At 41.5% G+C, this 12,165-nt stretch overlaps 1 protein-coding gene across 1 annotated transcript; it reads left to right on the top strand.

Annotated features, from left to right (window-relative positions):
* Positions 1–745: 745 nt before the first annotated feature.
* On the top strand, positions 746–6,933 carry ING1 (inhibitor of growth family, member 1). The gene is made up of 2 exons (XM_006883794.1): positions 746–881; positions 6,230–6,933. Exons 1-2 carry the CDS (start codon positions 746–748, stop codon positions 6,931–6,933), a joined length of 840 nt encoding a protein of 279 aa, XP_006883856.1.
* The last annotated feature ends 5,232 nt before the right edge of the window (positions 6,934–12,165 follow it).

Here is a 12,165-nt window from a genome sequence, read left to right on the forward strand (position 1 = left end):
GTCCCGCGGGGGGGAGGGGCCGGAGAGGGGGCGAGGGAGCGAGCTCTTGACGCATGCGTAGTGCGTGGCGGGGCTGAATGTTTCCCAAGTGTTTGAAACTGGTATTTGGGTTTTCCACGTTGGATAAGTACCGCGCATAGAGCAGCGGGGAGCTCGTTCCCGTTCGCTTCTCCTTCCTCTTTCTCCTCACTGACTCGGAACCACTGTCGGCACTAGCAGCCGGACAGCGACAGGAGCACGCACGGCTCCAAAGAAGGCAACTCGGCTGCGGCTGCTACTCGGGCTCCCTTTCTCCTCCCCTCTGGGTGTGAGCGCGCTTCGTACGCTCTGCTCCCCCCGCTCCCCTCCTCCCCCCTCCCCGCCGTCTGGGAGGGGGGACCTGTGCGGTGGTTTTAATTCCTCTCCGCCTCCCGGCTTCTCTTCCTACCCTGCCGACTCTCCGCTGGTTTGTACAGCCCCTCGGCGCGAGTTACCGGAGCGACCGGCGATCTCTGCCGCGGAACAGGCGGTCAGGGGGAGGTGTCTCCTTCGCTCTCTGCTTCGCTGAAGGAAGGGGCGAGCGGAGCAGTCACGGCAGATGTAGCTTTCCTAGGGGCTTGAGCCGGAGCCGGTGGGGGGGAGGGGGAAGCCTGGGGAGTGCGAGAGAAAGAGCTTTGCATTTTGCAGTGCTATTTTTTTTTGAGGGGGGCGGGGGGTGGAGGAAGCGGAAAGCGTGCAGAGTCGCCGGGGACCTTTCGGGTGAACCATGTTGAGTCCTGCAAACGGGGAGCAAATTCACCTGGTGAACTATGTGGAGGATTATTTGGACTCCATCGAGTCTTTGCCTTTCGATCTGCAGAGAAACGTCTCGCTGATGAGGGAAATAGACGCGAAATACCAAGGTAAGGGCCCGAGATGATGGATGGGGCGATTGGTTAGCTCCTCAGTCCTTTTATCCTCGCTAATCTTTGGGGTGAGTGTTGTATGTGTGTAAATGTGTGAAGCTCGTGTCTCCTTTCTGCTCTCATCCCCTCCGCTCACTCGTCAGGAAGGGTAGTTTTATTTTCATTGGGAGCTGGCGGAGGCAGAGAGCAAGTAATGTTATTGAACTGGAGAAAGCACAGGGGGGATCTGCAGCGGTAGCTCTTGTCATGGGGTGGAACAAAGGTCTTCAGCTGCTTTTATTCACTAAGGTCTTTCTTTGTAGAACATGGGACAAGAAAGAAAGAGGAGGAAAGAAAGGTCTTAATTTAAAGCTGGGCTTCCAAAGCAGCTCTTTGTAGTGAAGTGATGAGGTGGTGGTGTGTTGCAGAGGGCGGGGGGGAGGGGAGACAAGGGTTTTAATCTGTGTCTTTTAGGGGTGGCAAAGGGGGAAGTGCAGGGTGGACACAAATTACAGTACAACATTGAGGAATATACAATGTTCATTATGGCTGTAGGAGCGGCAAAGACCGTGGCTGATAGTAGAAGCTGTTAGAGGAGAAGTAGATGCCAGCAAGGTTGTTTCCTCTAAACCTGGTCTACATCGGTCCGGGGCTATGTCTCTCTCTCCTCTAGCTGCTTCTCTCCATCCTCCACAGGCAATGACCCACCCTCAATCTTTAAATCCTAGTGTTACATAAAGTATAGGGGGATAGATACTCCGCTTGGTGTAGTCTCCCGTCTCTCCCGTACACCCGCGACACTCCAGCCCCTCTTCTGGCCCTTTTTTATAGCTGGACACTTAGTAGACCGATGTGCAAAGAAGAAACGCTGCTGGGTGTAGTTTGCTGAGGATGAGGGCTTTATTCAGTGTGTGTGCAGTGGGGGAGGGAAGGGGGTGGAGTGAAGACGAGGAAATCGCCGATCTGTGTTGTACTCCCTCAGAAGCAGGGAAAAGATTGTTGGAATGAAGGAATATGGCAGGTGGGAGAACCTGTGGGTCCTTCTCTCTAGACCTGCCAGCAAAGATAGTCTCGGAGAAGAGGTTCAGGGTTAATGTCCGCTGGGAATTGTAAGCTGTTGGGGAAACTTTTCTCTGGGGTCAGACAAAACATTAGGGATTCCGTTTTGGACGGGGGTCATATCTCTGAGTTTACTAATGTGCATAGATAGGGTTGCGCAGCGGGGAAACTGGAAAGAGGGGCGGGGGGAGGTGTTGGATGATAGCTCGCCTCAAAAACGCAGAACCTTTACACCGAGGGCGCCCCTGCGCGCTCTGCCGGAGAGGCGGTTTCGCAGTGGTTTTTATAAGGGGTTCATTAGCATATTGCGGATCGTCCCCGCCTCGGCCTCCTTATGATTGGTCTTGATGTTCCCCATGGAATGTCCTTACACTTCACTGTTGAATGATTGGTCTGTGAGCTGGAGTGGGTGGGCCGTACGCAGTGACTAGCCCCAGTCTCGGTTTCCGCTGCTTGCTTTTTTTTTCCTCTTTGGGAGTGGGGCGGTGAGAGCTGGGAGAGGGGAGGTCGAGTTGATTTGAATGTTTTCTGTTCGGTCGGCCTCCAGCCTGGGATTGGCATTTCGCTTTCTTAGGGTGGGCCATGCTCTCTGGTCCTGGGCAGTGATTGGACCCTTGCTTGAACCAGGGCCTGATACCGAAGCCTCCGCCCTCCCGTCTGGCGATTCCCATAGGCGGTAGCTCCCGGGGCGGGGCTCATTGGCCCGCTCCCCATTGGCAGGGTGTCTCAAGGCCTTTGCGTCGCCTTGGTTCCTCCTTAGGGCCCGTGCGTCCTGGCCATTTCCGGTCGCGGAACAATGCAGCTGACCTGAACGAGCAGGCGTTCCAGAGATGCGCGAGCCGCGCTCCCTGTGCGAGATTGGTGGTGCGGCGCAAGCCACTCTTCGGTAGTGAGCGAGCGCGCGGAGTTCTGGCCCCGATGGCCCTCGGAGACGAGCCCACAAATTTTCTGGTCGTGCTTCTCTCCTGACCTTGCTCTTCTCTTCGACTGCTTGGAGATGAGCGCAACCCTTAACAGAGTGGTACATGGGACCTGGCTCCGCCTGGTGGCCGCTGGTTTGTCAGACTCCGGTGTCTTCCGCTTCTTGGAAATGTGAGTGTCCCCCAACACCACCATCACTGACTCGGGAGAGGGAGCGCGGCAGGTGTGTGCACCTTTGACTGCGGTACTGACCTTTATAGAGCTTGCATTTCTGCATATTCCCCTGACATATTCTTCTTTGCCCGCTTGTAGATTTTAGGCTACTCTACGGGTCCTTTGAGTCTTTCCTTGTATATACCCACCTGTCCCCACTTGAAATGAGAAGCTCGAAAGAGCCTTCATCTGCACAGGTTGATTTTTTTTTTTTTTAATCCCAGCGCCCTGAACATGGGTTACATGGAACTTACTAATAAAAAATAAGGGTTTTCCAAGAGTCAGAATTAATATTTATAAAACTTAAAGAAAATATCAGTATTCCTACCATCCCTTTTCTATGAATTGTATTTAATGCAGTTGAGAGTAATAAACTGTAAATACTAAACCTGAAAAGACGAGGTAGTGGTGGGCATAATTCGATGAAGATTACGTTTATACAACACCACGTATGGAAATAACTGTATGAAACAGTGTATACCAATTTTGTGTGCAAACCAATATAAAATAAAAACTTACCCCAAATTAGTAAATTAAAGAGCAGATATATATGTGCGTAGATTTTTTTAAAAAGTCACTCATTTATTTGAAAGTTTAAATTTTGAGACTAAAAAATTAGGCGTTTCTTTTTAAAGAACTTATTTTATGTTCTTAAACTGGTTTAAATTTTTCGTTGAGTACATCTGGTTACTTGCCCTCAAAACCGTTCCGACCCATGACCCCTTGTGACCGAGCAGAACTGCCCTTTAGGATTTTCTTGGCTATAATATTTACTGGTCCATGAAGTGGCTAGTAGATTTCAACTCGCCAAAATATTTGGTTAGCATCTGATCTCTGAAATCTTGTGCTGCTGGGACTCCTTGCTTAGTGTATATCAGCTGACAATTAAAAGTTAAGAGTGGATTATAATTAGTTTGACAGTTGTAAATGGTGTTTAAGGTTGCTTGGATTATTTTTTAAGTATTTTAATAAAAATACCCACTCCTTCCTTAGAATTTTGCTTAATGAATTTCTGTACAATTCGATGTAAAATTGAAATACTTTTATAGTAATTGGACAGTTTCGGTTCTATTTTGCAGGACTCACATTTAAAACATTAGGATAGTGCATTGTTGGGTCTTTCCATGATACTATTCCTTCTGTTTTTTAGGGCAATAATGTTGGTACAAAGCCCTTTTAGAAAAGTTAAAGGTGATTTGCCTGAAGTTGAGCTGATTAGTAGAGTTGAAGATAAAGATTGACACCATAAAGATGCACTTAGAGTTACCTTCTGTTTATGCCTTCTGTTTATGGATGTCTGTGCTTAAGTTTCATTGAAAGAATAATTTCCTTGGAATATCTCAGAAATACTTGCCACTGTGCAGGTATGGGACTACTTTTTGGAAATTTTTAAGGAGATGCTTGCATCTTCACTATAGGATTTTTATACTTTGCATGAGGGTAAGTTTTTGATGGAAAGCAGCTCTGTATTTAAGTAAGCAATATGCTAAATTCAGGTCTCTTTCTCTATGAGATACTAACAGTGTTTTTAGAAATTTTGATTAAACATTCCACATGTTGTCTTGAGGGTACCAGTCCTTAGAAAAAGGCATCAAGCTTGGGATAATTTAGAGTCAGCAGAAGAGAGCAACACTCTGAATGAGATGGATTGATGGTGTGTATGCAGCATCAGACTTGAGTGTGTCAGGGAGTGTGAGGATGGCACAGGATGAAACAAGGTTTAGATCTCTTGTTCTTAGGCTCGATCATTATGAGTATCTTCAGAGCATCGGTTTGTAAAGATAGCCAAAAAAAAATGTTGCCTGTATTTAAGTAAATTTGAATGTTGCCTAAGTTTTTGTGTTTTCTTATTTGTAGTAAACTATTTGAAGATGAAACTTCTAAGCATGCTAGTTACATTTTCTTATACCTATCTACTTTGCTAGTGGGCAGTATAGTTATTTTAGGAAATTTCAGAAGAGTTTCTGGAGAATATATGATACTGTTTCATTTGTCATTTACTGTTTGGGGGAAATAGCTCTGGAAATGTTAATATTTTTAAAATAAGCTTTTAGCAGTAATACTTTTCTCATTTCATCCAGATATCTCACCCGATTTCTTCAGAAAATGCCTACTAACATTTTAAAGTCACACTGTCTCTAACCTGTCCAAGGTTTAAATGTTTGTTTCTGTAAAGAAATAAAACTTGATGGTAGAGGGTTGGTGGTGAGGCACAAATTACTATTTGATTTTCTGAGTTTGGGACAGATTATTCAAGCATATCTTCATCATCTTGTTCTTTGTCTTGTACATAATGGCAGTTCTGATTTTCTCTGAGAAAAGTTTGTGCCAACAACAAAGCAAAAAGAAATACAATGCAAGTGCCTGTGTGTGCTCGAGAGTATGTATCTAGGGGAGCTCTGGTGGCCTAGTGGCAAGAAGCTGCAACTACAATCCCAGAGGTGCACAGTTCAAATCCACCAGATGCTCTGCCGGGGAAGGAGGGGCAATCTCCTCCTGTACCAGTCAGATCTGATTTGACGGTACACGCACACAAAAATAATAAAATAAAATAAAAAGAGTATGTATCTGATGACTAAAGTCTGTGGAGATTTATAGATGTAAAGATTTTATTTTTTTAAAGCAAAGTGGAATCTCATCTTTCTTTTAAAACAGAACTAGATTTGTCTCTTATTTTCCGTTCTACAGAAGGATAAAATTCTGAAATGAAATTAAGGTACTAGTAAAGTGATCACTGCTTTCACCTATTCTATAGCATGCTAGACTTTTTATCTAATCCCAGTCTTTAAGCCATATAAAACTATTACAGAAGTTATAAGCATTATTTCATAAGCTTTAGAGCTACCAGGAAAATTTATAAAGACATAATCAGTTTTATAAAAAAAAATTTGGAGGCCTGAGCATTTTACCTGTTCTGACCTATGTGCAGAAGACCTGGAAACTTTGCTAAATGGAATCTGTATTTTGTTCTAGAAATTCTTATTTAATGGCGTTTTTTTTAAAAGTCCGCCAAAATGACTGCAGATTGGAGATTTTTGTATTAGGAAACTTTGTATTGATCATTTTTGTTTTATGCAATTATTTTTCTATAGAATAAGACTTATTTAATCAGCGTGGATTTTCTTAGTGGTGTTTGTAGTATAATATTAACTTTTTCCCCCCTCCCTTTGCAGAAATCCTAAAGGAATTGGATGAATATTATGAGAGATTTAAGCATGAGACCGACGGTACACAGAAGAGGAGGGTTTTACACTGCATTCAGAGAGCCCTCATTCAGAGCCAGGAACTGGGTGATGAAAAGATTCAGATTGTGAGTCAGATGGTGGAGCTGGTTGAGAACCGGACCAGACAAGTGGACAGTCACGTGGAACTCTTTGAGGCACATCAAGAGATCAGTGATACCACTGGCAACAGCGGCAAAAACAGCCAAGATAAATCAAAGAACGAGACAATCACTCAAGCAGAAAAGCCCAATAATAAGAGATCCCGGCGGCAACGCAACAATGAGAATAGAGAGAATGCCTCTAATAATCATGATCACGATGACATCACCTCAGGAACACCGAAGGAGAAGAAGGCAAAAACATCAAAGAAAAAGAAACGCTCTAAGGCCAAAGCAGAGAGGGAAGCCTCACCTGCAGACCTTCCCATTGACCCAAACGAACCAACATACTGTCTGTGCAATCAGGTCTCCTATGGAGAAATGATAGGCTGTGACAATGATGAGTGTCCCATCGAGTGGTTTCATTTCTCATGTGTTGGACTGAATCATAAACCAAAGGGCAAGTGGTACTGTCCCAAATGTAGAGGGGAAAATGAGAAAACCATGGACAAAGCACTGGAGAAATCCAAAAAAGAGAGAGCTTACAACAGGTAGTTTGTGGACATTCATTTAATAGTGTGGAAGACAAAATAAACCAGTGTATTTATTACATTGCCACCTTTGTTGAGGTGTGAGGATTGTAAAATGTATATTTTTAAAGAATGTTAGTAAAGAAACCATTCCTTTTATAGGGATGAGGTGATTTCCATTTCTTTATTTTCACTGATACACATGTGCAACAAGAAAGTGGTCTGTGGATCAACACTTTAGAAACTACAAATACAGATTTGAATTTAAACACTCAAATGAGTCTCTGGTGGGGGTTTTTTGGTGTGTGATTTGTAAACAGCCTAACACATTAAAATATAGAAACGATTTCATTTTGGTAATATTTTAATTTAAATATCATTTATGTATGAAGTTTGTTGGTTTGTTTTTTTTTATTAATAAGATTGTTAAAAATACAACCCTTAAAAATTTATTTCTTGGTACCATAACTTAATTCAATAACTGATTTAAAGTTAGAAGATTATTTTTTAAAAAGGCAAATGATTAAATTTTACATAACAAGTATTTTATATACTGGCCTGTTCCCCATTTGGCCATTTTTAAACGATTGAGTACTTTTATATTAAGCCAAATGGAAGTGTTCTAGTCATGGGACTTCAGTTCACGCTTTTGCTATCACAAGTAATAGTGTAGAGGTCTTTAATTTATAGAAGTTGTATAAATGTACATTTCCAAGTAAACTTGCACTTGTATTATAGTGGGGAATGCAGCCAAATACTGTTATGGAACCAAGGTGCATTTCCTTTGTATGTATGAGATCTGTATAGATGTGATGTTAAGAAATAAATGAAACTTGGTCAGTTCATTTTTCTAGCAGTACATTTAATTTTTACTTAAGGGATTCCTAAAACTTTGTCTTAAAATTTGTACACCAGCAGTTTAGACAAAGCCTTAAACATACTCTGTATTACTGTCCTTACAATAGTAACAGTGAAGTAGAAGTTAACTAATTGCCAGCAAATAAATGTCAAAAGTTATATTTAGAGAGGGGGAAAAAGATGTTTAGATCCAGGGTTGGAAGGTTAGAGCCTGTAGGTTGTCTAGTCTTACCAACTGCCTGTTTCTATACAGCCTGTGAGCTAAAAATGGTTTTTATAATTTGAAATGATGGTTGTGGGTTTCTTGTGTGGTTTTTATTTAAAAGTGAATCCAGCCTTGTTCATGATACACAGAAAAGAATATGAAATGAAAATATTAGTGTCCCTAAATAAAGTTCTATTGGAACACAGCCATGATTATATATATATGGAGAGTCTGGCTGCTTTTGTGCAAAAGAATCAAATATTTCTCACAGACTATATGACCTGCAAAGCCCAAATGATTTTCTGGTTTATTGGCCTTAATACAGATAATCATGTAGCATGAACACGTGTTCTTTTTTAAAAAACTGTCCACGTTGAAAAGGTCAATAGAGTTTTCATTTCTAAGAAATACCATAATTCACCTAACTATATGCATGTTAAACAATCTGTCTATAGGATATTTTATATTCCCTATGAAGCTACCAGAGCTTGGAAGCAGGAGCGGCATCCACTTCCAAAATGGCTTGCCTCCGGAAACTCTATGTATGAACAGTGCTCAGGCTGTTCGTTCATAGGGTCGCTATGAGTCGTCTACGACTCGATGGCACCAAACAACAACAACAACATGAAGCTACCAGAGAGGAGAATTGAGTAACTTCATTATAAAATCTAAGAATCTATATGGCATATTATAAGTTAAACAATAAATTATTTTCTGATTATTCACTTGATTTAATAATCAGTTTTTAAGAACTTTGTGCCTGATAAAAATTCTCTCCTATTTGAAGTGCATATACAGTGAGGTTCTATTATAGTTTGTGTTTGGTGGGAAAGTAGTTGTATATCATTCACAGAAATTTGAACTGTCTACATATCAGTGCCAACAAATAGGCATTTTCTTCACAGTAAAACTCCATAATGTTTAAGAATCTTTTGCTTAAATTTGGTAAGATTTACCTAGACAGATAAGGAATAAGGGGAAAAAGAAGTTCCTTATTTACCAGTATGGAGATTAAAATAATTTTGGTAAATGTTCAGTAGCAATAAACATAATATGAAGAATCTGCTTATATAAAATCTGGTTTCTCACTTCTGTTTAATTGGAACTAATAAAGAAGTAAAGATCAAGTGAATTCAGTTGCTAATACTGAATTTCTTTTTTCCTTTTTGGTGTGGACACTTGGACTGGAGAAAAACTCAGTCTAAGTTTGCTATGTTTGAATCTTTTGAGCATTCTAATATCAAATTGTGTAACTTGATTCATAGGTCTGTACTTCAGGAATATCTACTTAAGAGAGTGGTTCTGAGAAATAAATGTAAGACTGATAGGTAATTATTCAACACTGGAGATCTCCCCCCAACTTTAGAGAAAACTCTAAAAAGGACAAAGACTAACCTTTTATTTAAAAAAAGAACATGATGTTGTTTGATGCTGTCGAGTTGTAGAGGACTCATAGCGAACCTATGAACAAACAGCCTGAGCACTGTTCGTGCATAGTTTCCGAAGGCAAGCCATTTCGGAAGTGGATGCCACTCCTTCTTCCAGGCTTGATTTAGTCTGGAAGCTCCAGCCAACGCTGTCCACCATGGGTACCCATTACCACGATTGGCACATCACTGTCACAGTCTTCAGCATCACAGCAACCACGAGTTAACCTCTGTACAGCAACGCACAGACCAGTGCTATACCACCTAGAAGACTGTTTGACAGGAAGACAGTTTGAACCTGGACGATGGCCACAGATAAAAATCACTCACCTTCAGCTTGGTAGCATAGCTTCCTTTCCACTAGGCCAATGTAGCTCTCTCGGTCATCATCATTGTTACTGTTTGATGCCGTCGAGTCGCAGACGACTCATAGCGACCCTATGAATGAACAGACATTTTTTTTAAGCTTTATTCTAGTCAACAATAGCCTTTAAGGAAAATCACAAGAACTTGTACCACTTAACATTTAGGATTTTGATAATTTCTGAAAAATGTTTCCCTTAAAATATAATACTTGCATCTTAAATTGGGCTTAAGGAAATTTTATTACTTGAATTAACAACTACTCATTAAGAATATGATGCTCCTGGAGCAGGCAGAAAGGGGTTGAATTACAGGTACTGTTAAGTGATCCCGGACAGCAGTGATCGGGCACACCCTGTCCATGTGTCCATGGCTTTGTGCATTGCCCAGTGGTTTGTGTGTCGACTTCTGTAGGAGTTCTCTTGCTGTGCTTATGCATATGGGCGTTAACCAAAAGTTAGCAGGAAGTTGTAGTAATCCACTTCGATAAAGGTTACGGCCTTCAAAACCCTATGGATCAGTTAAACTCTGTTCCAGAGTCCCTAAGAGTCAGAACTGCTGCTCTCAAGGATGAGAAAGATGAGCAGTCTCTTAAAGATTTACAGTCTCGAATGCCATGAGGGAGAATACATTCCCTGACTGTACTAAGTGAGTTGACAGCATCTTTGATGGGTGATTTGGTTTGTTTGTTTTTTTTTAAAAGAAACCTCATGAAAGTCCTTTAAAATTTTAGCCTTTGACTAAGGATAACAGTCTTTTAAGGTGTGCTTCATCCAAGCCATCGTCTTCTCAGTTGTTTGCTTTTCATCTGAGAGCTGGACAGTGACTAAGGATAACAGAAGAATCATCTATGCATTTGAGTTGTGCTGGAGAAGAGTATTGAACATACCATAGACTTCCAAGAGAACAAACAGGTGTATCCTGGAGAAGGTGAAACCAGTTTGTTCCTTAGAGACAGGTACTTTGAAGTTTTCACTCGAGGTTTTGTTGGGAGGGGTCAGTCCATGGAGAAAGCAAGTGGTTTGTAAGGGTGAACTGTCAGTGCAGGAGAGAAAGATCCTGGATAAGATGGATTGCCAAAAAGATGATGTGTGACAGAATTCAGAAGACTTTAAAAATTTGAAAGTTGTGTTAAGTTAGCACAACTGTCCTATAAAAATAATAGTACCATGGAGTCCAAACCGACCCACAGCTGACCCTCTTGTGGGTTTTCAGAGGCAATTTATTGCCCATCCTACTGCAAAGCATCTGATGGCCTCAAACCTTTGACATTGTGGCACAGCTTCTTTCCACCAGGTCACCAGTCACTATTGTCTATAGTGTGCCAGGCACTGCTACTTTTTATGTTTAATAGTTCTAATACAACCCTGCAAGATGTTTTCATTTTGGATGAAGATGCTGACACTCAAGACAAGTGAAGGGTTCTGATTTGAACCCATCCTGCGTTGGGCTGCAAAGCACATACTCTTTTTTTTTTTTTTTACCAATGTAATATACACAGACATCCACCTAATGATAAAGATCTGGCACTATTGGTGATATTAATTGAATATTTAACATACCAGGAATTAGTGTACTGAGTCTCTTCCAATGATCACCTTTTGTGGTGATCCCATCTTAGGACAGATACTAAAGAAAGCTTTAAAAACCTAAAAGTAGTAAAGATTGAAAAAGATAGTTCCTGCTGGGCTTTCTGGATCCCTCCCCACCCCTTGAATGAGACCTTTAAGGACTCATTGCTGTCAAGTTCATTCCAATCAATAGCAAACACAATAGAATAAGGATCAGTTCCATTGTTGCTAAGAGTCATAGTTGACAACAGGACAAAGAAGAAAAGCCCTATATGATTTCGAAGGCTATTAATCCAGTGTTTCTCTTCTGATCAACTGAGTACTTAACCATTGCATCAGCAGGGATCATTCATCCACATTAACCACTTTCTACCAAGTATACTGTAGGGAAGCTTGTGGTGTAGTCCATAACAAGTTGCATGGCTAAGCAAAGACTGTGTCTTGAGTACTTCTAAACCACCAGTGGCTCCGCTGGAGAAGAAAAAAGGCAGTTTCCTTCCCTTAGGAGTAGCAACCTCAGAAACCCAAGAGAGAGCCAACTATGTCTTGGAATTCACCTCGACAGCAGTGAGTTTGAAGTATACTATGTTGTTAGGTGTATTCAAGTTGAAACCAACTCATAACTGACCCTCCATGGGGTTTTCAGAGGCTGTAAATCTCAGGGAAGGAGATTTCCATCTTTCTTCAGAGAAGTTGGTGGGTTTGAACTGCTTTCATTTGGGTTGACAGTGTAACTTCTTAACCACTGGGCCACCAGAGCTCCCCAAAGGTAAAGAAATACACTATTATATCTAGTTTTGCCCTGTAATACCTTCAAGATTGTAGTTTACCTA

This window comes from Elephantulus edwardii, unplaced genomic scaffold (assembly GCF_000299155.1).
Source record: "Elephantulus edwardii isolate Elephantulus edwardi_28Jun2011 unplaced genomic scaffold, EleEdw1.0 scaffold00030, whole genome shotgun sequence".
NCBI lineage: Eukaryota > Metazoa > Chordata > Mammalia > Macroscelidea > Macroscelididae > Elephantulus > Elephantulus edwardii.

What these genes read in the sequence shown, in the direction of transcription:
- ING1 (XM_006883794.1), top strand. Translation starts at nt 746, where the DNA reads ATGTTGAGTCCTGCAAACGGGGAGCAAATTCACCTGGTGAACTATGTG. An exon ending in AATAGACGCGAAATACCAAG is followed by an intron (nt 882 to 6,229) that starts GTAAGGGCCCGA and finishes CTCCCTTTGCAG; the next exon opens with AAATCCTAAAGGAATTGGAT.